The 17996-nt window shown below is 41.7% G+C and overlaps 2 protein-coding genes across 2 annotated transcripts; one reads left to right on the top strand and one right to left on the bottom strand.

Annotated features, from left to right (window-relative positions):
- Nucleotides 1-3483: 3483 nt before the first annotated feature.
- On the top strand, nt 3484-8005 carry RPL7L1 (ribosomal protein L7 like 1). The gene is made up of 7 exons (XM_080626156.1): nt 3484-3513; nt 3653-3761; nt 5678-5841; nt 6018-6155; nt 6417-6526; nt 6775-6987; nt 7238-8005. Exons 1-6 carry the CDS (start codon nt 3503-3505, stop codon nt 6981-6983), a joined length of 741 nt encoding a protein of 246 aa, XP_080482282.1. The 5' UTR covers nt 3484-3502; the 3' UTR covers nt 6984-6987; nt 7238-8005.
- Nucleotides 8006-9080: 1075 nt separating this feature from the next.
- On the bottom strand, nt 9081-11158 carry MAD2L1 (mitotic arrest deficient 2 like 1; the record flags this gene model as incomplete). Its single annotated transcript, XM_080613660.1, has 5 exons — nt 9081-9253; nt 9778-9881; nt 10493-10613; nt 10768-10914; nt 11083-11158. The coding sequence occupies 5 exons, from the start codon at nt 11156-11158 to the stop codon at nt 9081-9083; spliced, it is 621 nt and encodes a 206-aa protein (XP_080469786.1).
- Between the last annotated feature and the right edge of the window lie 6838 nt (nt 11159-17996).

The raw sequence follows: 17996 nt of genomic DNA, 5'->3' as shown, positions 1-17996 counted from the left end.
GGTGGAGAAAAAAACCTGCTCATTCTGGAAAGATATCTACCTGTAGCATTTGAATTTTGATCTCTATTCAACCTTTCAAACACCATCTCCTCACAACAGCACAAAAGACCTGCTGCAGCCAGTATCAAAAGGTAACATGCTTTGCTAAGCATTATATTCTAATTTCTTTTTTTTTTTTTTTTTTCTAATGACAGTGCAAAATGCATCCATGGAGTAAAGGATAAAAATGGCTATAGTCTACTGATGAAAAGATGCATCTTTCTTTATAGATGACTTATTTCTAATACAACGCATTCAATTTTGGTCCTTAAATGTGACCTCTGCCTTCCTCTCTCACCCTCCCCAAACCAACAGGCCTTTTTGAATTACATAAAACCTTGTTTTCAAAAAACAATTTCTTTGGGTGGGTTCTGGGACTTATGTGAAATGCATTGGTGAAGACTGGAGGAAATGCACTTACATCAAGCTTCATCAAAAATACTGATGGGGAGCCACTAACTGCTTTGTGAAGTCATCGGATGACAGTGATTGAAAGGAGCATTACTAGATATCCAGGTTTTTAAAAGGATTTTATCTATCATTATGAATGATCTATAAACTAGGAGAAATCATTTAATCCATCACTGATGTATTAAATGATGTATCACTGGTGACTATTGTAAGTGCGCAGTCATCAAATTTGTCTGTAACAGTTCATGGAAATCTCAGAAAATGTCAAGAAAATGCCTTGTCAAGAAAAAAGGAGAGAACAGAATTTCAGTGCTGAATGTCAGTTTACAACAGCTTGCTGCCTAGGAAAGTGAGAATATTTTCTTGAGTAACCCTGCAAACAAAGACATTTGACTAGTTATTCATTAATATAAGTATTAGTTAAAATTTAACAAGTCAGCCTGTGTATGCTGCGTGCCATTTGATAGCAACAGCACTTGAAATATTTACCATTGTTTCCTTACGATTAATAATGAAATACCTAAGTTCCCTTTTGCTTTTCGCTTCTGTTAAACAAAGCACATCCATTCGTAGATTTAAATGGGCCACATTTTCTGTCATGAGCTACCAGAAATTTCAGCTATTTTTATATGGTGCAACTTACCCTAATGTTAGAGTGAAATTATGCAGTTGTGGATTTGCTTCTAATTTTCTTCAGTGCAAGTTTCATATTTATTTCATAAGCTTGTTGTTTTCTGTCTCATAATCCAAAAGATTGCATCAGAGAACAGTTGATAAGAAGCTGGGTTTGGTCACACCATGGGGTGTGTTTTTGCAGAGTATGTATGTATGTGCTTGAGCAGGTTCTGGAATGTGGGATCATGTTTCTAAATACAGATATTCAAGTATTGGATGTCAAAGTAGAAGTGGCCTAGTTGACAGTATTGTGAAGTTTTGCAGCTTCACTGAAGTAAGCAGTTAAACCCTGACATCACTGAGCTTTCTAGTAAAAGACTCAAGCTCTCAGCTGTTCAATTGAAGAGGAAATTATGGTTGGTGTAGATCAAATAGAGGAGAAAATACAGGTCCAGTGTACAGGTCAGATACACATCCCTCTTCTACTCAACATGATAAAGAGGAGGCAGCAGAACAGGAATACAACCTCATCAGATGGAACAACATCCCATTAGTGTGAGGCTATGGCACCACCTATGGGTGAGATTCTTGTTCAAACCACCTGTCCAATTCTCTCCTGACAGTTCTGCACAAGAAATCCCCATCCCCAGTCCCTTGCTCCATAACCACCCTGCTCTCCAGCCAGCTAGAAATGCTATGTTGCCTCCTCACGAGTACCTGCTGCCTCAATGTGGAAGTCATCTTTCTTTCTGTTCTACAGGACTGTCATGATTTAAACCCAGTAACCATACAGCTGTTCTCTCACTCCCCACCCCCCACCCTGCTCACCAAGGGATGGGAAGAAGAATCAAAAGAATGTAACTCCCACGGGTTGAGATAAGAACAGCCCAGTATAACTAAGGTATAACACAAACCACTACTGCTACCACCAATAATAATAATGATAAGGGAAATAACAAGGGAAGAGAATACAACCGCTCACCACCAGCTGACCAATACCCAGCCTGACCTGAGCCTTTTAGATTAGCCTGATCTAGCCCTTCTGGGTAACTGGTCCCAGTTTATATAGTAGGCATGACATGCTGTGGTATGGAATACCTCTTTGGTTAGTTTGGGTCAGGTGTCCTGCCTCTGCTTCTTCCCGGCTTCCCCTCCTCCCTGGCAGAGCATGAGACTCAGAAAGTCCTTGGTCAGGGTAAACATTACTGAGCAGCAACTAAAAACATCGGTGTAATCAGCGCTGTTCCCAGGCTGAAAGTCAAAAACACAGAACTGTGCCAGCTACTAAGAAGGAGAAAAATGACTGCTACTGCTGAAACCAGGACAAGGACCCTGGCCACATTAGAGATCCTTTCCTCAAAAGTGGCTGTGATCAGCTGCCCACCTGCACTTCATATGTGCTGTGTGGCACACGAGCCCTCACTTGGGTCTACTTGCACCTTCAGGCAGGACCTGCTGTTTGGGGGCAGGACTTGGAAGCCACCAGGGAGGGAGAGAAAACTGACAATTTCTTCTGGTGAAGATACCTAGGGTGTTCTGGTGAGAGGCTGAAAGACAAGCTCTTTCTGAAAAGGCTTTTTCCCTCCTCACAGGCCTCTGGTGTGGTGAGACATCTGTCTCATACCAGAAGAGTTAGGGAGAGGGACATGTACACCCCAAGAGTGACTTTTGGACATGACCACACAAGCTGCTAGGGGCAACAGCCCTGCAAGCCTGTTATTCTATTCCTTGGCACTCACAACAGGGGTGACACTGACCTTGATACATCTTAAGTGGGGTGAAGCAGCAGCGGGAAGGTGCTTAGGGCCTGAAGTATTGTCAAACATGGATTCTATCCTGCTCCCACAACACACGTGGCAGGTCTGAGCCTGATGCATAACTTCCAGCGCAGCCATCTGGCAGCTGTCCCGCTGCCATGCAGCGGCCAGTATTTCTGTCTGGTATCAGTGAAGGGTATGGGAAAAGGGAGATCCTACCCTGGTTCCCTCCACAATGTCACCATGGCATGGGCAGGGGCTGCCACAGGAGCTGGAAGAGCTGAGGGGACTTACAGATAACACGTTTTAAAAATTATTTTATTATTACTTTTTTCCCATCCAGCATTCTTTGGGAACTCTGAAGCGAGGCAGAGAAGGCACCTGGTGTCAAAGCAGTCCCTGATGAGGCAGGATGGCTCTCCAGGGTTCACCGTTAGATTTTAGGCTTTCAGAGCGCCCCCACTCCCCTCGCACTCCTTCCCTCCGACACAGTATGGTCTGGATAACAAGGAGCCATTCTTCCCCCTGCGCCTCCCTTCCCATGCAAACGCCTCGGTGCGCTTCAGGTCATGGGGTAAACGACGGGGAGGAGCCGCAGAGCGCCGGCCGCCCGGCTATCACACAGCCCCGCCTGCTAGCACACCGTCCCGGCGCACGCGCGGCAGTGGCACCCAGGCAAGATGGAGGAGGAGTGAGTGTGGCGTGGTGGCCGGGCGGGTATCGGCGGGTATCCGCGGCCATCCGCGAGGACTGCGCGGTGGCAGGGCCGGGGGCTGCGGCGGGTCGGGGTGCGGCGGTGTTGGATGTGAGCGACTTCTCCCTCCCCGCAGGCCGAGGAGGCGGATCCCGCTGGTGCCGGAGAACTTGCTGAAGAAGAGGAAGGCCTACCAGGCCATCAAGGCCACCCAGGCCAAGCAGGCGCTCCTTAACAAGCGCAAGGTACGGGCTCGCCGGAGGAATGCGGGGCGGGGGTCCCCGGCCCGGCGGTGCAGCCGGGAGCTGACGGCGTGGAGGAGTTGGCGACCGGCGGCGGGAGCCTGGTTGTAAGGAATTGCAATCCAAAGCCGATCTGCAGCGCTGCTGCAGCCGTCTGTCCATGTCTTTCGGAGGAGGAAATCGTGATTCCCTGCAGGCGTACAAATGATCTGAGTGATGAGCTTTCTCTGCGAGAAAGATGCCCGAGCTCTGCGGGTGGGCAAAAGCTGAGTGATGAGCTTTCTCTGCGAGAAAGATGCCCGAGCTCTGCGGGTGGGCAAAAGCTAGGTGCTGACACTGTATCGATAGCTTGATGATCCTTTGAGTTATCTCCTGAGGGGAAGTATGAGTCCGTTTCTTAAGTGGTTGAACATTTTCTCCATGTGTTTCTGAAGCCTCTAAAGAGGACAAAACTTTTTTGGCTTGTTATACTGAAACACGGTCTTAATGAAGACTGAGTTGTTCCTCTTAGATCAGGGATTACCAGGGTGCTTGTTTGTACAGCCACACGTGATAAAATGTAATACTTCTGAGTTGTTTTGTTGCCATGGGATTAAGACTGTCTGAAATTAGTTCACCTTTGCACCATAAACCTTGATGGAGAAGGTGTGCTTTTCTGGAGCACGTTTAGAGTTAGCTATCTGTCATGAGCTAGGTAAATCTGTTAGAGCATAGGTCATCATGAAGCCTTTTTCTGCGTGTGGGGTGGCACGTGTTCCTAATACAGAGACTCCTTGCACGCAGCATGTGGCTTTCTGGCTGGCAGAGCGCAGCAAACCTTTATATTTCAGAATTGCTGAGAAATGTGCTGCCTGTCTTGGAAGTGGTTTAAAGCTTTTCCGGTGACTGTTCTGTGGATTTGATGCAGTTATGTGCAAAGCTCCAGCCATTTGTGGTAGATACTGCATTTGTGTTTTTAAATATCTCAGTGGCTTGCTGTATTTCTAAGGTGGAAATGGAAGCATAAGCAATAATTTTAAATAGGCACATGTAAGATTCTCATTAGAAAAATTACCTTAGTGATGAGATTTTGAATAGGGCTTCTCGTTTTGAAAATTCAGAATAATTTTATAGGTGATATATAAGGTGAAATAGAAGACACATAACATCAGATCCTTTCATTTAAAATGGCATAATAATTTAGACAGTAGTGCGTGTAAAATATTAGGAGTTGAATATGCAAGGTAGTTACCATATGATTTAGGTGGATGTACTTGTTCCTGAGCTAAGGATAGGCATTTAAACATCTTTAAAAAACAAAAAAGCCCTAAATTTTCCCATAATTATGAATTATTTTTTTTTTTTAAGTGCTCTGGATGTTCTGTATTTAAGTTAGTGATACTTAATAGTTATTTGAATGCTTGGATGTTGTTTGTTTTGTTGTATGTCTGCCTTAATAGAAGAGGACTTTGAAGCTGGTTTTATTCTGTGGGATGGTAATTTTGAGTCACACCAGGGTATTGCTGTAGCATGTGTTCTGCAGACACATATGTTGTTTCTGGCTCTCTCAGTGACTGGCTGAGCTGTGTATGCAGTTGTGAAGATCTGTCTTGTCTGTGGCTGCTGATGCTTCCATTTGATTTCTGGTATGCCTAGAAGTATTCTAGGTCTTGCTGTGTTTTTTCTAATGTATTTTTTTCTTGGGGGAAAAAACCTGTCAGTTCACTGTTCATGAATTCTAGCTAGCTACTTGTAAATTTTTATGTTGTTCCTCAGTTCTGTCTCTTTTGGGCTTAGATTATCGATTTTATTTTCTTATTACTTTTCTTCAGAACTGGAAGAGTATAGTTCATCAGGTTTTGAATTTCATTTGGCCTTTGGAGATGCAAACCCCTGAGACTGCTGGGAAAGGTGTTGACCTTTTATCCTTTTGCCTTTAGCACCAGAAGGGAAAACAGCTCCAGTTTAAACGCCTGGAGGCTTTTGTTCAAGATTCATGGCGCAAACACAGAGATGACACCCGGCTGAGGCGCATGGAACAGAGACCTGTGCAGATGGCTGTACCTCAGGAGCACAAACTAGCCTTTGTTGTGCGGATTGCAGAGTAAGAAACTTGTGTTGCTCCTTACCTTTATTACTGCTACCATGTGTAGCTGTCATATCATGTCTAAGCAAAGGAAACATGATCAACCTAGACATATCTCCTTTCAGGTAATCTGAGGCCTTTTGTTGCTGTATTAGAGAAACCTGGTTACTAATAGTATTTGTTTTCTGACTCAGTATTAAGGGGGTGAGCAAGAGAGTAAGAAGAGTGATAGAGTTGCTGCGGCTCAGAAGAACCTTTACTGGAATATTTGTTAAACTGACTCCATTATTGCTGAAGATGCTGCGGATTGTAGAACCATATGTGGCGTGGGGGTAGGTACCAGTCCTGTGACTTGGTAATAGTTTACATGTAAAGGTTGTAGTTTTTTGATTCTCCACTTGGTATCACAAATCCATAGCTGGCTTTTCCGTTAATGGCCCAGGCTTCGTCAGCTTTATACCTAAAACTCACTATTGTCCCTTTTCTCATTGTTCTAAATATAACTTAGTCACTTTCCCACCATAGAAGTAGGATAGGCTTTCCCTGTGTCTCATGTCTCTTTGTTAAAAGATCTGATTTTTTCTTTTGTACAGGCACCCTAACCTGAAATCTATACGAGAGCTCATCCTGAAACGGGGCCAAGCCAAGATTAAGAAAAAGAGGATGCCTCTAACAGACAATATGCTGATAGAGGAACATTTAGGTGAGGAGGAGAATGAAGAAATGAATCGAGGAAGGAGGAGGATGTTATGAGTTTGCAATATGACCTAAGAGGGAGGGAGAAAACTTGCAATACCTGTATATGGAGGCATGGCAATTCTGATGTAGTGTGAGGAGAGATAATACAGCTGGCATCTTGGGGGGGGGGGGGATAGGGAGCAGGCAGCAGGCAGCTTTTTGTATTTTACTGTTTTCTGGTTGGTTGGTTTTTAATTTTGGTTTTTTCTGCAGGGGACTGTGGTATTATTTGCCTGGAAGACCTTATTCATGAGATCCATTCAGCTGGGAAGCATTTCAAGAAAGTCACAAATTTTCTGTGGCCATTCCATCTGTCAGTGGCTCGCCATGCTTCACGTAACAAAGTAGGTTTCCTCAAGGAAATGGGTAAGCCTGGCTGCAGAGGCGAAGCAATCAACCAGCTTATACGTCAGCTGAACTAGTCAGGTGAGGAATGCTTGTTGTGTGACTTCTGAATCTTACCCTTTATTAAGTTTCCTAAGAATAACTGCCACAGGACATGAGGGGGGCTTCTTTTTGATTCTTCACTCTACAGGAGTGATGTGTATGGTAGGGAAAATAATGGAGAATGTGGGTCCCATTGGGTGTCAGCAAATCTATTGGATACCTCCATACGGGTCTGGCTCCTGGAAGACTGCATTCATGTGACTTCTTTTTTTTCTTTGCTGTTCTGCAGGGTCTTTGTGAAAACTTAAGGATTTGGACCCTGTTCCTTCTCACATGCAGTTCTAATGGATGTTATCTCTGTCCAATGATACACTTTAGCTCTTGACTGTATATATTTTTATGTATGTTTCTCTATAAAGAAAAAATACACAGATGGTTATGGAGATGGGACTTTGGGCTGGTCCTTCTTAAAGCAAATAAATTGTGCTTGGTACAAGGAAGAAGTGACTTGAACTCCCTGGAGCAATCTGACTTCTGCATCTCTGTAAAACAATTTTTTTAATACTCATTACCGCTGGCTCTGTACCTGTCACTTCCCGGTCTCATATCTGGTATAAAGCAGTGGTTGTCAGTTGCTGATTTAAATGTGGTACATTTGATTTCCACTCACACTTTCCATCCTGTACTCCCCAGTGGAAACACTTGAAGCTTCATGCCTTGAAGTGCACTTCCTTAAGGCTAAAGGGGTGGTGCAGTCATCTCTTTAACATACATTGCTGACAGGCAGAAGGAAACAGGTGTTCCTATGTTGCTGCAGTGCAAGCCCTAGTAGTGAACAATGTAATGTTTTTGAAGTATGTAGATTGTATTTCTTTTAAAAAGCAATGATTTTCATGCTAGTGGTTTACAGAAGGCTGCATTTTCACTTGTACTAGGTTCACACTGCTGGAGAGAACTATTTCCTGATAGAGCTCAGAAACTTTGTAATAGAGTGATAGAGTACATTTTTAAAGTTGTGTGTTTTTTTTTAATAAACTTTAAAAAATACACTCTTATAGCAGGAAGAATTGTGTGTATATTACTCTAGAAGAGTGGAAAGAGGTAAATACTCTGTTTCAGCAGAGATTGGTGAAGGACATGAACAAAAAACACTGAAGAGCCTGAACATTTGTTTTTAAATCTCTAGTTTCTTCTAGTGTAAAAATGTGCCAAGAACACAGGAGGAGTGCTGTTTAACAAATATGGAAGGCACTGTGCTGAATCATTAAGTCACCGACTATACTGTTCCTTGAAGACCTAAGTGGAGGCAAACAATTAATCCATGAATGGATTTCAGAGTGACTCCACAACACTCATTTTGAGACTGAAAGGAAACAGTTACAATGCCTTTAAGGGATTAGTTCTACAGTAGTTGTAAATTTAATGTAGCATTTGTAAAACCATCTAAAGAATGAAGTACTGCAGAGTGTATTAGAGAACACTATAGAGTTTCAAGCTTTATTTTGTAGAAGTATTACAGACATAGACAATGCTTGACAGACATTACAGACATATACATACTTAGTAAAACACCATCCCCCAATCTAGAGCCCAACAGTCATCAATATACAAGGCTTCATCTGTAGGATTTTCCTGATAAACAAGCTGCTTTCATTGGTAAAGAGGTACAAGTCACTTTGGAATTGTTCTGCCAATTTGTTTTAGGATTGTTTCTGGTAATAAAACAGACCAGGCTTTTACACAAAAAACTGGCATGTCAGGAGTGAGATTTTCTGAGAGTGAACTTAAGCCTGCTAATAGATTGCAGTTTATAAGAAATACTGAAGTAGCAGGATCTGAGGACAATCTAGCAGTTAATGTCAGATTCAGGCAGTTTTTCTATTAATGTGCATGTTTAACACACTAGTAATTTAGCTCATATGTTTTAAGAGTTGAAATATCATAATTAATACCTTATTTAGACCTTTAGAAACAATGTCAGCTTGGTCTAGTGTTACCCCACATCATCACAAGCACATTGCTTTTTTCCTGTATCATCAGAAAAGCAACAGTAATGATGTGTTCATGACTTAGCTGCCCTAGGAACAGAAACTATACAAGGTAACAGTATGTACAACTCCCTGCTCCATGTCTTATGGGAAGGAATCTTTTTTGTAAGCCACTGTGCTGTTCACTTTGTGGATTGTAGTAGTGAAGGAACGAAGACGAACCTCTTCTGAATTGGCTATAAATTGTGGTCCTGACTCTTCCCACTTTTCTGGCACTGCCAAATCTTTATCTGTGTATATCAGCAAGTCAAAGGCACCTGTAAATAAGTAGGAACAAATTAACTCATGCATAAGAAGATGGCATATTTGAGAGTAAAGCACATCTTCTAGAGTTGAGACATGTGCCAAGGTTCACAGAAATTACACTGATACTAGTTCTGGGAAAAGGAATAGTTGAAACATGAAAAGCAAGTCCTGGTTATATTCGTATGTAGCCATTTTAGTTTTCTCAAGCAAGTGTGATGCAAGTTTTTTTTGTTTAAAACACGTTAAAATGTTGTGGAGCACTTCATATGAATTCATATACAAGCCTGCCCACAGCTAGCCACAAAATAATTATTTATGATAGCTTACATTCCTCAGAGTACATATACTAGTTTCATTTAGTTAAGCTACTCTGAGTTCTGTCCTCGTCTCAGTCTAACAAAATGCGGTCCCAGAAATGTGGTGGTACATGACATGCAATAACTAAAAAGCCTCAAAGCAGAAAATATTTTCTAAAGTAGGAAGGTTGAGGTTTCCAGAAAAAGTAACCGATTTCTTTAGTGAAGTCAATACTCACAGGCAGTTTCCAGCAGTGGCAGAAAAGTTACTGTGGCAGTGATTTGTCTAATAACAGATCGAATTTCATCCTGAATAACTTTCTGAGATTTTTCTCGCGGTTCACTGGAAAAATAGGAAAACTCTGTTAAGAACTAAAGTTTCTACCATCCTGACAGTTTTCTTCAAATATAGTTCTCCGAATTCAGCTCTATTGGTCTGTTACAGAATTTTTGTATTAGTGACTAAGGCCTAGGATAGGTAGGCTTAGAAAAGTTAAGTGATAGTTTACCTTTACTGTTGTGAAGCTTCACAGTATTTGTAAGGAACTGTGACATTTATTCTCAGTCCAGAATGGGTAAAAACATTTTGATGTAGCAACAGCAAAGTAGTAGTACTTAAGGGCATATACCTGGTACAGGATTATATATACTTTGTTGAAGATTAAAAATCAAGTTCTGATCTGATGCTTTACAGAAGAAAAAAAAACCACATGAGGATTATGTTTGCTTCCTTCATACAGTTTACGGTTTACAGACAAACATAAGAATGAGCAGTAAGAAAGAAGGAAGGCTTTATAAGGTTTAAAGACACATCTCCCATGCTCGGTGAGCAACACCTATCTCAACTGCTCTGAGGAACCAGAACGGCACAGATGCACATGGCATGTATCATCTTATATCTGCACAGCTACTAGATAACGGGAAGAGCAGACGTAGAGGAACACTGTTACTCACTTCTCATCCTTTGCAGTTTTGTCACACTCGATATCAAACTGCCACCGCTCCAGAACCTCATTGTTTTCAATACTAGAGATCACCACCACCAGGCGCTGCACAATGCACTTGTACAACCACTCTGAAAGAGTACACAGCAGTTACTTGCAGCGTGCAAAAGATGAGCACTGGCAGAAACACGTCAAGAAGGGCTTGGCAGCCTTCTGCCAGCAGTACTAGCTTGGCAGCCTGAAGAACCCCCCTCAGCTCCCCGGCCCAGCCCAGGCCTCCGCCACCTTTCATCTGCTCCACCACGTTGTTGAGATAGTTCTTCAGCTCGGGGTCGGTGGTGATGAGGAGAGTGAGCCCATACTTCTGGACGCGGGTGAAAGTCTCGGGGGGGTAGATGCCCCGCTGATAAAGGATGCTGTTGATTCCATAGGCTGCAACAAGGAGAAGGGGAAGGTAGGGGGTGTGTACGTGAGGCAGACGCCGTCCCCCTTCCCTGCCGGCGGCCATGTCACCCTACAAAAGGCCTGAGCCGCCAGTCCATTTTTTTTTCCCAGCCTGGTCCCGGAGCCCCCCGCGAGTCCCTTCTGGCAGGCCCTTACAGAAAAACTCGGCGACGGTCTCGGCGCTGCCCCGCAAAGTGATGCCCTGCTGGTCCCGACCCGCTTGCTTGGCCATGGCAGCTGAGCCGACGCTGCTTTCCCGCCGTCCGGTTCAAACCGCGCCGCACCGCCTCTTCCCGGCTCCTCAGGCGGCCACTGCCTCCGCGCACGCGCACACCAACCAACCCGCACCTACCTCCTCCCAGCTTGCGCACGACCGTTGGGGAGTGGACTTTTAACGCGTGCGCGCATGCCCGGCGGGCGCTATGCGCGAGAGAGGCGGGAGGTAGTGTCGGGGGGCGTGATGGAAAGTTCTGTAACGTTGTTTTATGGTGGGGTGGGGGTGTGGAGCTGTTTGCCAGCAGAAAGCGCTGTCGGGCGCTGGGCGGCAGCGATCTGTTAGGGAAATAAGGGTCTTCTCGTGTTAAACTTTGCATCAGCTCGCAGTGCTGTTGTGTTTAGCTGAGGGAAACGCAGCGTGTGAGTGCAGCGAGTCCTCACCATGGAAATGCTGTGGAAGGTCGGTTTCAGAGGCTGTTCATACACATTCGTACCTGTGAAGGCACTTCTGAACTTAGAAAATGATACTTTACAGGTACAAATGAAATTAAGCGAGTACCTCTTTTTAAGAGTGATTTTTGGTAGCACTCACTGTGTAAACTGGGCAGTAGCTATTGAAAATAGAAGTGGTCTGTTCTGCGAATGCTGTCAAAAGGCAGGCAGAGAACCTCGGAAAGCCGGATGGAACACTTCCCTTAAATCTGTAGGTTAGCAGGTAACATGAAAAGAAAGGGTTTAAGAGGCATTTGGAAATGTAGGGAACCCACAAGCTCATCACTCAGGGAACACCCACCCTTGTGGTGAGGCTGCCACAGGGCGGTTGCTGGTTTTGGTAAAAGCACCTCAATCGTGTTATTACAAGGACAGCAAGGAAGACACTGCAGCTAGCTGTAACTATCATAAGGAGGAGTCTGTCAGAGGTTAGCAGATAAGAGACAGAGTGAAACAGCAAGTACATGTGAAGTGCTGAAATATTTAAATAGAATCAGGAAGAGGGGAAGCTGTAGTGTGCTGGGATACTAAGCCTGTGGCCAACCAGTGAGCTGGCCAGATACTTACTAGCAATCAATAGGAAAATAAGTGAAAAATGAATGGATTTGTTGGGAATGGAAGAGCTGCAAATGAAATCCTTCACTGAATACAGTTTTCTGAAGGTTCTGGGATGAGTAGACATTATCATCCGTGACATACCTGTATTAGATGTCCTTATTGACCTCAAAACAAATGTATCAGAACAGGCTTCAAATGAAAATGACATTCAAAACTGATACTTAAGCCTAGGATAAAAACTGCATGGTCATTACGTAGTTCAGTAGACCAGCTGCTAAAGAGTGAGTCAATGCCACAATTGTTTATTTTGTCATAATAAATGGTAAAAACAAACCAAAAAGGTAAGACTTTCTGTTGGTTCCAATTTTGGCTCTAAGAGGAATTACAGTTTGTTTCAGTGTTCACTGTGCTGTTATTAAAACCAATAGGATATCCTGAAATCATGCTGAAGTCTGAATAATTTAGTTAGTAATCTGGAGGACCTTTATCCTGGGTCTCGATCATTAGCGGTTGTGTTATATGTTAGTCTTCTGAATAAAATATTTTGATTGTTGTATTTCAAAGCCTTATGGTAGTAGAAGCATTTTTCATCTGAGTCCCAGCTTTTAGAAGGAGATATAGCTGTAAGTATCAGCTGTTTTGCTTCAGACCTTATGTACTAGGATGCTACTCTTCATCTGTTCTGAAATAGTCTCATCCTTTCACCCCCACTTTTTTTTTTCTTTTTTTTCCCCCCTTACTTGAGTTTTCATTCATTTTGCTTCCTCTTGAGGTTTTTGGACAGCTGCTCATTTTTGATTAATAATTGCACATTTCTCCTCTAGCTGTTTTACTGTTAAAACCAAATGGAAGAAAAAGTTAAAACGCTTCTTGATTTACCAGATGTATTTTGCCACATTTCAGTGTGGCTTAAAGATCTGTTGTTGATGTGACTGGCCAGATACGTTTATCAACAACAGACTTAATTGCATCTTCTTTATTTCTGCCAGCATTGATCTGACAGGTATTGAGAGCTGGTGGTGATCCCTAGTACCTCTGTTAAAATTCTGAGCTTCCTTCAGTAAACCTGACGTGTGGTATTTCAGGTTTGGATCAGTTCTCTATCCTTAGTTCTGTATTGCAGTTAACACTGGTTTCTGCCCTGATGTCCATGTGTTCCCCTCTGCCTTCAACAACAAAAAAAGCCCAAACAAAAACCAAAACACAACCACCTCTCCACAAATACCCAACAACCCTAAGAACACCTTTGCATTTTTGAATTTTGATTTTTCTCTCTCTCTTTAGAGAAATACATTACCCTTTTACGATGTGTTAGTACTTATATATGCTGCAATGTAATGGGAAGAGCTGCATATTTTCAGTACTTCTCTCTCCTCAGCTCCTAGTATTTCCCTTTGTCTTTTAACACATTATTTTTCCTTGGCCAATTAATTAATTTCGAAAAGGTCAGTCTTTTAAGTCCACTAAGTAGTGTCTTTCTTAATCTTCTGTTTCTTCTGTTATCTTAGCCTCTTTTACTTCTCATGTCATAAAGATGTTCCTCCACTTTCCCCTGACAATAATTCGCTTGCATGAAGATTTAGTTATCTGACAGTGTGTGTTTGCTGCTTTTTCTCTTTGTGTTCTCTGATTATCTACTAAGAGTTATCTACTAAGAGTAAGATCTCCTAAGATCCACAAGACTTATCTTTATTTTCTCCACTTCGTTTAGGTTGGTGTGACTCAGCTTCTCTTCCAGGTCAATCCAGTATCCCCCAACAGAGGCACCCAGGTACTGTGTGTTTATCTGTCGTGTAACTAGTCTGTAATTATCACCTGATCATAGCCCAGACAAGTGTGACTGGTACAAGTGTATGTATGCACACTCTCTGCGATGGTAACCCACCTATAGTTTGTGTTATGACATGTCCCACTACACAATAAGAGGAAGGCTGCAGGGAGACTGCTGTGTATTAGTGAATGATATGTGTGGCTGACAGTAGGCTTCCTGACCAGCTCTGAGGGAGTCTTGGAAATGTAGATGACAGGCTGAGTTATATATTCTGGCACATCAGGAGCTGGCTATCCTTGCTTTAATTATCTCATTCTAAAACCTTAATTTTCATAAGGAATGTGAAATCCCAGTTGTGTTTCATTTAAGTCTTTTACAATTCTCTAGTAATTGCTCTGTTTCTCAATTATAATTTGATGTTATGACATTTTTTTTATTATTATTCTCTTTATGTGGAAGAAAATGTCCCATGTTTAGCTTGGCTTTTTTGCGACATTTAATGATTGCTTCCCCATGGCAACTGACAGTGAACCTGGAACAATCCAGATCACTGGTATGCCTTCACTCCTTTTAAAGCTATCCAGGTCACATTCCCATAGTTGTTCAGCAGACTAGAAGACATAATCCATTTGCAGAGTTCATTCCCAGTTGTTGTTGTTTTACCCTCAGGATGATGTGGACAGGTCTCTCCTTCCAGCATAGCAAAATGGTCTATAAAATGAATGTTCTGTTTGCTACAAAAGCTCTCGTATCACATTAACAAATTGTCATATTAAGCCTCAGTAAAACTAGTTTTTCCTGTGCAGAGAAAGGAAGTCTTACTTTGGTCAACAGAGCCTTAGTGCTTCTCTTTTTCTGGTAGATCTCAAGCTCTTCTGGGTAATTTCTTCCTACATTTTAGGAGGCAATTCTGTGCTTTTAAGCCCGTAGAAGTAGCTAGCCCTTTTGCCTTCTTCCCTATTTTCTGTGCATCACTTTAATTCTCCTTAGTCTATTAGAATGCTGTCTACCCCTGTTCTTGCCAGCATTCAAAAATCAGGGTAGGTGTTGAGTTCATTCTTTTTTCTGCAGGTTGGATGTTCTGTTCCCTCGCTTCCTCAGCCCAGCTTGTGGAGTTTGTAGGTCATACTGGGTGCGGCAGGTGTCAGTTGGCAGAACTGCCATGATTTTTTTGGTCAAACATATTTTTCTCTTTTAGCTGTTTATCTTCGGTGCTATACAGGTTTTGACATTTGGGTGGTTCCCAGGAAAAGCTTTTCCTGAACATAGGGTAGGCCACCGGCACAACCAAGTACCGTCACTGTTCCTTTATGTAAGAGTTATTTATAAATCTTCCAAGTCTTTAAATCACTTTCCTATCTTTAAACCACTTTGCTGTGCATGAGCTTCTTTACTGCTTCCACTGCATCTTCACAGCTCTCATCCAAAAATTCCTTTGGTGATTTATTATTATCTGGAATTAACTCTAGCATGAATATAAAATACTGCACTTTTTGATAGGCATTGTATTACAAAACTAATTTTCTTTGTTGTTGTTGTTCAAATTTGTTTCCAACAGTCAGTAGTATTAAAGTTTGCAGGGTAGGTACAGGTACTTTGTGTCAACTGTCAAAATAACTATAACATTTCTTTTCAAGTTGGCTGGTGCTATTTTTAAAAACATGAACCATGGAATATTATTACAAACAGCAGTACTGTATTCTTTCACCAACAGCAGCAAAAGAGTGGTGCAACTAGGAAGGCTTGTCTTGAATTTTAAGTCTTAATTAAAAGAATTTTTTTTTAAAGTAAGTATGGGCTAATAAGCTGCGCTATAACTTCTAATACTTGTAAGTAGGCTTCACAAAGGGACATGACATAATTCTAAAGGATACATAGGAAAAAGGTTTAGCAAGACATTTGTGATGGTTTTACCTCTAAACTACCGGGAGATGGCAACCAAACACGTTATCTTACCCTTTCAGTCTGGTCTTGAACTAGAGTGAATTCCTTTTACTGTTACATGCTTTAGTTTAGACAAATTTCATGTGCATTTATTTTTGCTAGTTTTAAAAACATTGTTCCAGAATGAAGGAAATACTTAACTTGATGCCAGGTTTTGATGTTTACCTTGGTAAACATTTAATGCAACCTTGCTGTTGCACTAAAGACAATTTGACTGTTGAACACTTATTTTTAGTAAGTGTTCATTTTCAAATTGAGACAGAAATCCTGTTTCAGAATCAGAAAGAGCAGATACTGATGAGTTTTCCAAGCCTTGAAAACTGTATAGTGCTGGATGATGTCATGTTGCAGTGTTAACAGGTAAGAATCCAGCTCAACTTAATCTCCAACCTGAAGGATGATAATTTGAAAAGACAAATATTAATCCAGTTCATTAGCTCCTGTCACAGCTGAAGTTTTCCTGTTAATAAATTAATGGAAAACTAAGGAGTTACCAGGTAGCTTAGACTTACTAAGCCAGTATACCACAATTTAGCTTTAAATTCAGAATGGGTCTTCTAAAGAACAGTTGAACAGATTTATCAGTGGAGACTTAGACTGTCAACGGGTCATCAGGTACTATGAAGCAAAAGGGTCCAGAAGATTGATAGCATAGTAAATATACCTAGATAAGGATTATTGATTGTTGCACAATCACAACATATTAGATGACAATTGTTATTTCATGATTGCTTTCTAACTGTGTCGCTTCTGGTATATAACCATGATGGACTTGTTCAGTTAATTGTGTTGCAAGGAATACAGTACAGCTTACATAATGCCTAAGACGTATAACAGCTGAAGAGGTAAATATATTGTGAAAAGTATATGATTAGCATTAGAAATATTTTAAGCAAAATATGAAGAATTTCTTAATTTCATCTTGAAAACTAGTGTTTATAAATATTTCTCTACAGTTAGATCACCAGGCAAGTTAGGTGCCCTGTTGTCAGAACGATACTCATTACTGAAAACAGGCATACCAAATATTCAAATTCTTTCTCCCAAGTATTGGACAGCCTAAAATGATGAAGGATGACTTTGTAGATAAGATATCTATTCCCATATGGAAGGGGGAATTCTTCAAAGAACGTAATTTATTTCAAGAAAAACATCCTTTTTCATGTGTTTTGAGAAATTTGTGCATGCTTTTCTTCAAAAAAAAAGGAAGACCAAATGGCCACTAGTGTGTCATGACAATTTGATGAGCTAAAATATTGTATGAGGCACCCAGTCCACAGCAGGACTATGCCCTGAGCCATTCCTCCCCCCTCCTCCCCACTACCTGCACTTCTCACTACACACTGCTGCTTTGGGAAGTCCAATCCTATAGCATGGAGACAAATGCCTGACTTCTGAACTTTCTGTGATGTCTTCATCAGAACTCCTCTGCTCTGCTGGTTAATAGCAGAAGAAACATGCACAGTCTAGGAGTAGCATGGATTGTTAAAAATTGAGAGCTTTAAAGCAATTAAGATGTCTGCACAAGAACAGCATTGAGCTAGGCATGGGATGTATCAGGTACAAAACCAAGCTTATAGAATTCCACTATAAATGTAAAGAAGCTCCTCTCAATTCATCACATAGATCACATGTAAGGTGAAAAGTCCTGCTTAATTATTTTTTATATCACTCATCAAATAAGTACCTAGGTGTTTCTTAGAGTTTGGTCATTGATTCAGCCACTTAAGAAACCAGGGAAAACTATTTTGTGTTCCATTGGCCTTTAAAAAATCGCTTATGGGCAGACAGTAGGAACATCTGCAAAATAGCTAGGAAAACAAGTGAAGAAAGGATTTGTTAGTACAATTTAAATAAAATCCCTGTATTTTCTGTGTCATTAGTGAGCCCAGAAGGACTGCTTATTGTGTTTGTCAGCACTGGCTATTTTTTTTAGGCGAAAAATTAGAAAAGAGCAGAACAATACTTGAAAGTTCATGCTAGTTATCTGTATCTCCTGCACAATGAATGGCTTCATCCAAAACTCATGATCTGATGTTGCTTGGTGCATAAAAATGTAAACCAGATGGCTTGGTAATTGGAATAGCAG

This window comes from Psittacula echo, assembly GCF_963264785.1.
Source record: "Psittacula echo genome assembly, chromosome: 1".
NCBI classification, from domain to species: domain Eukaryota; kingdom Metazoa; phylum Chordata; class Aves; order Psittaciformes; family Psittacidae; genus Psittacula; species Psittacula echo.
This window is presented reverse-complemented; position numbering and strand designations above follow the sequence as displayed.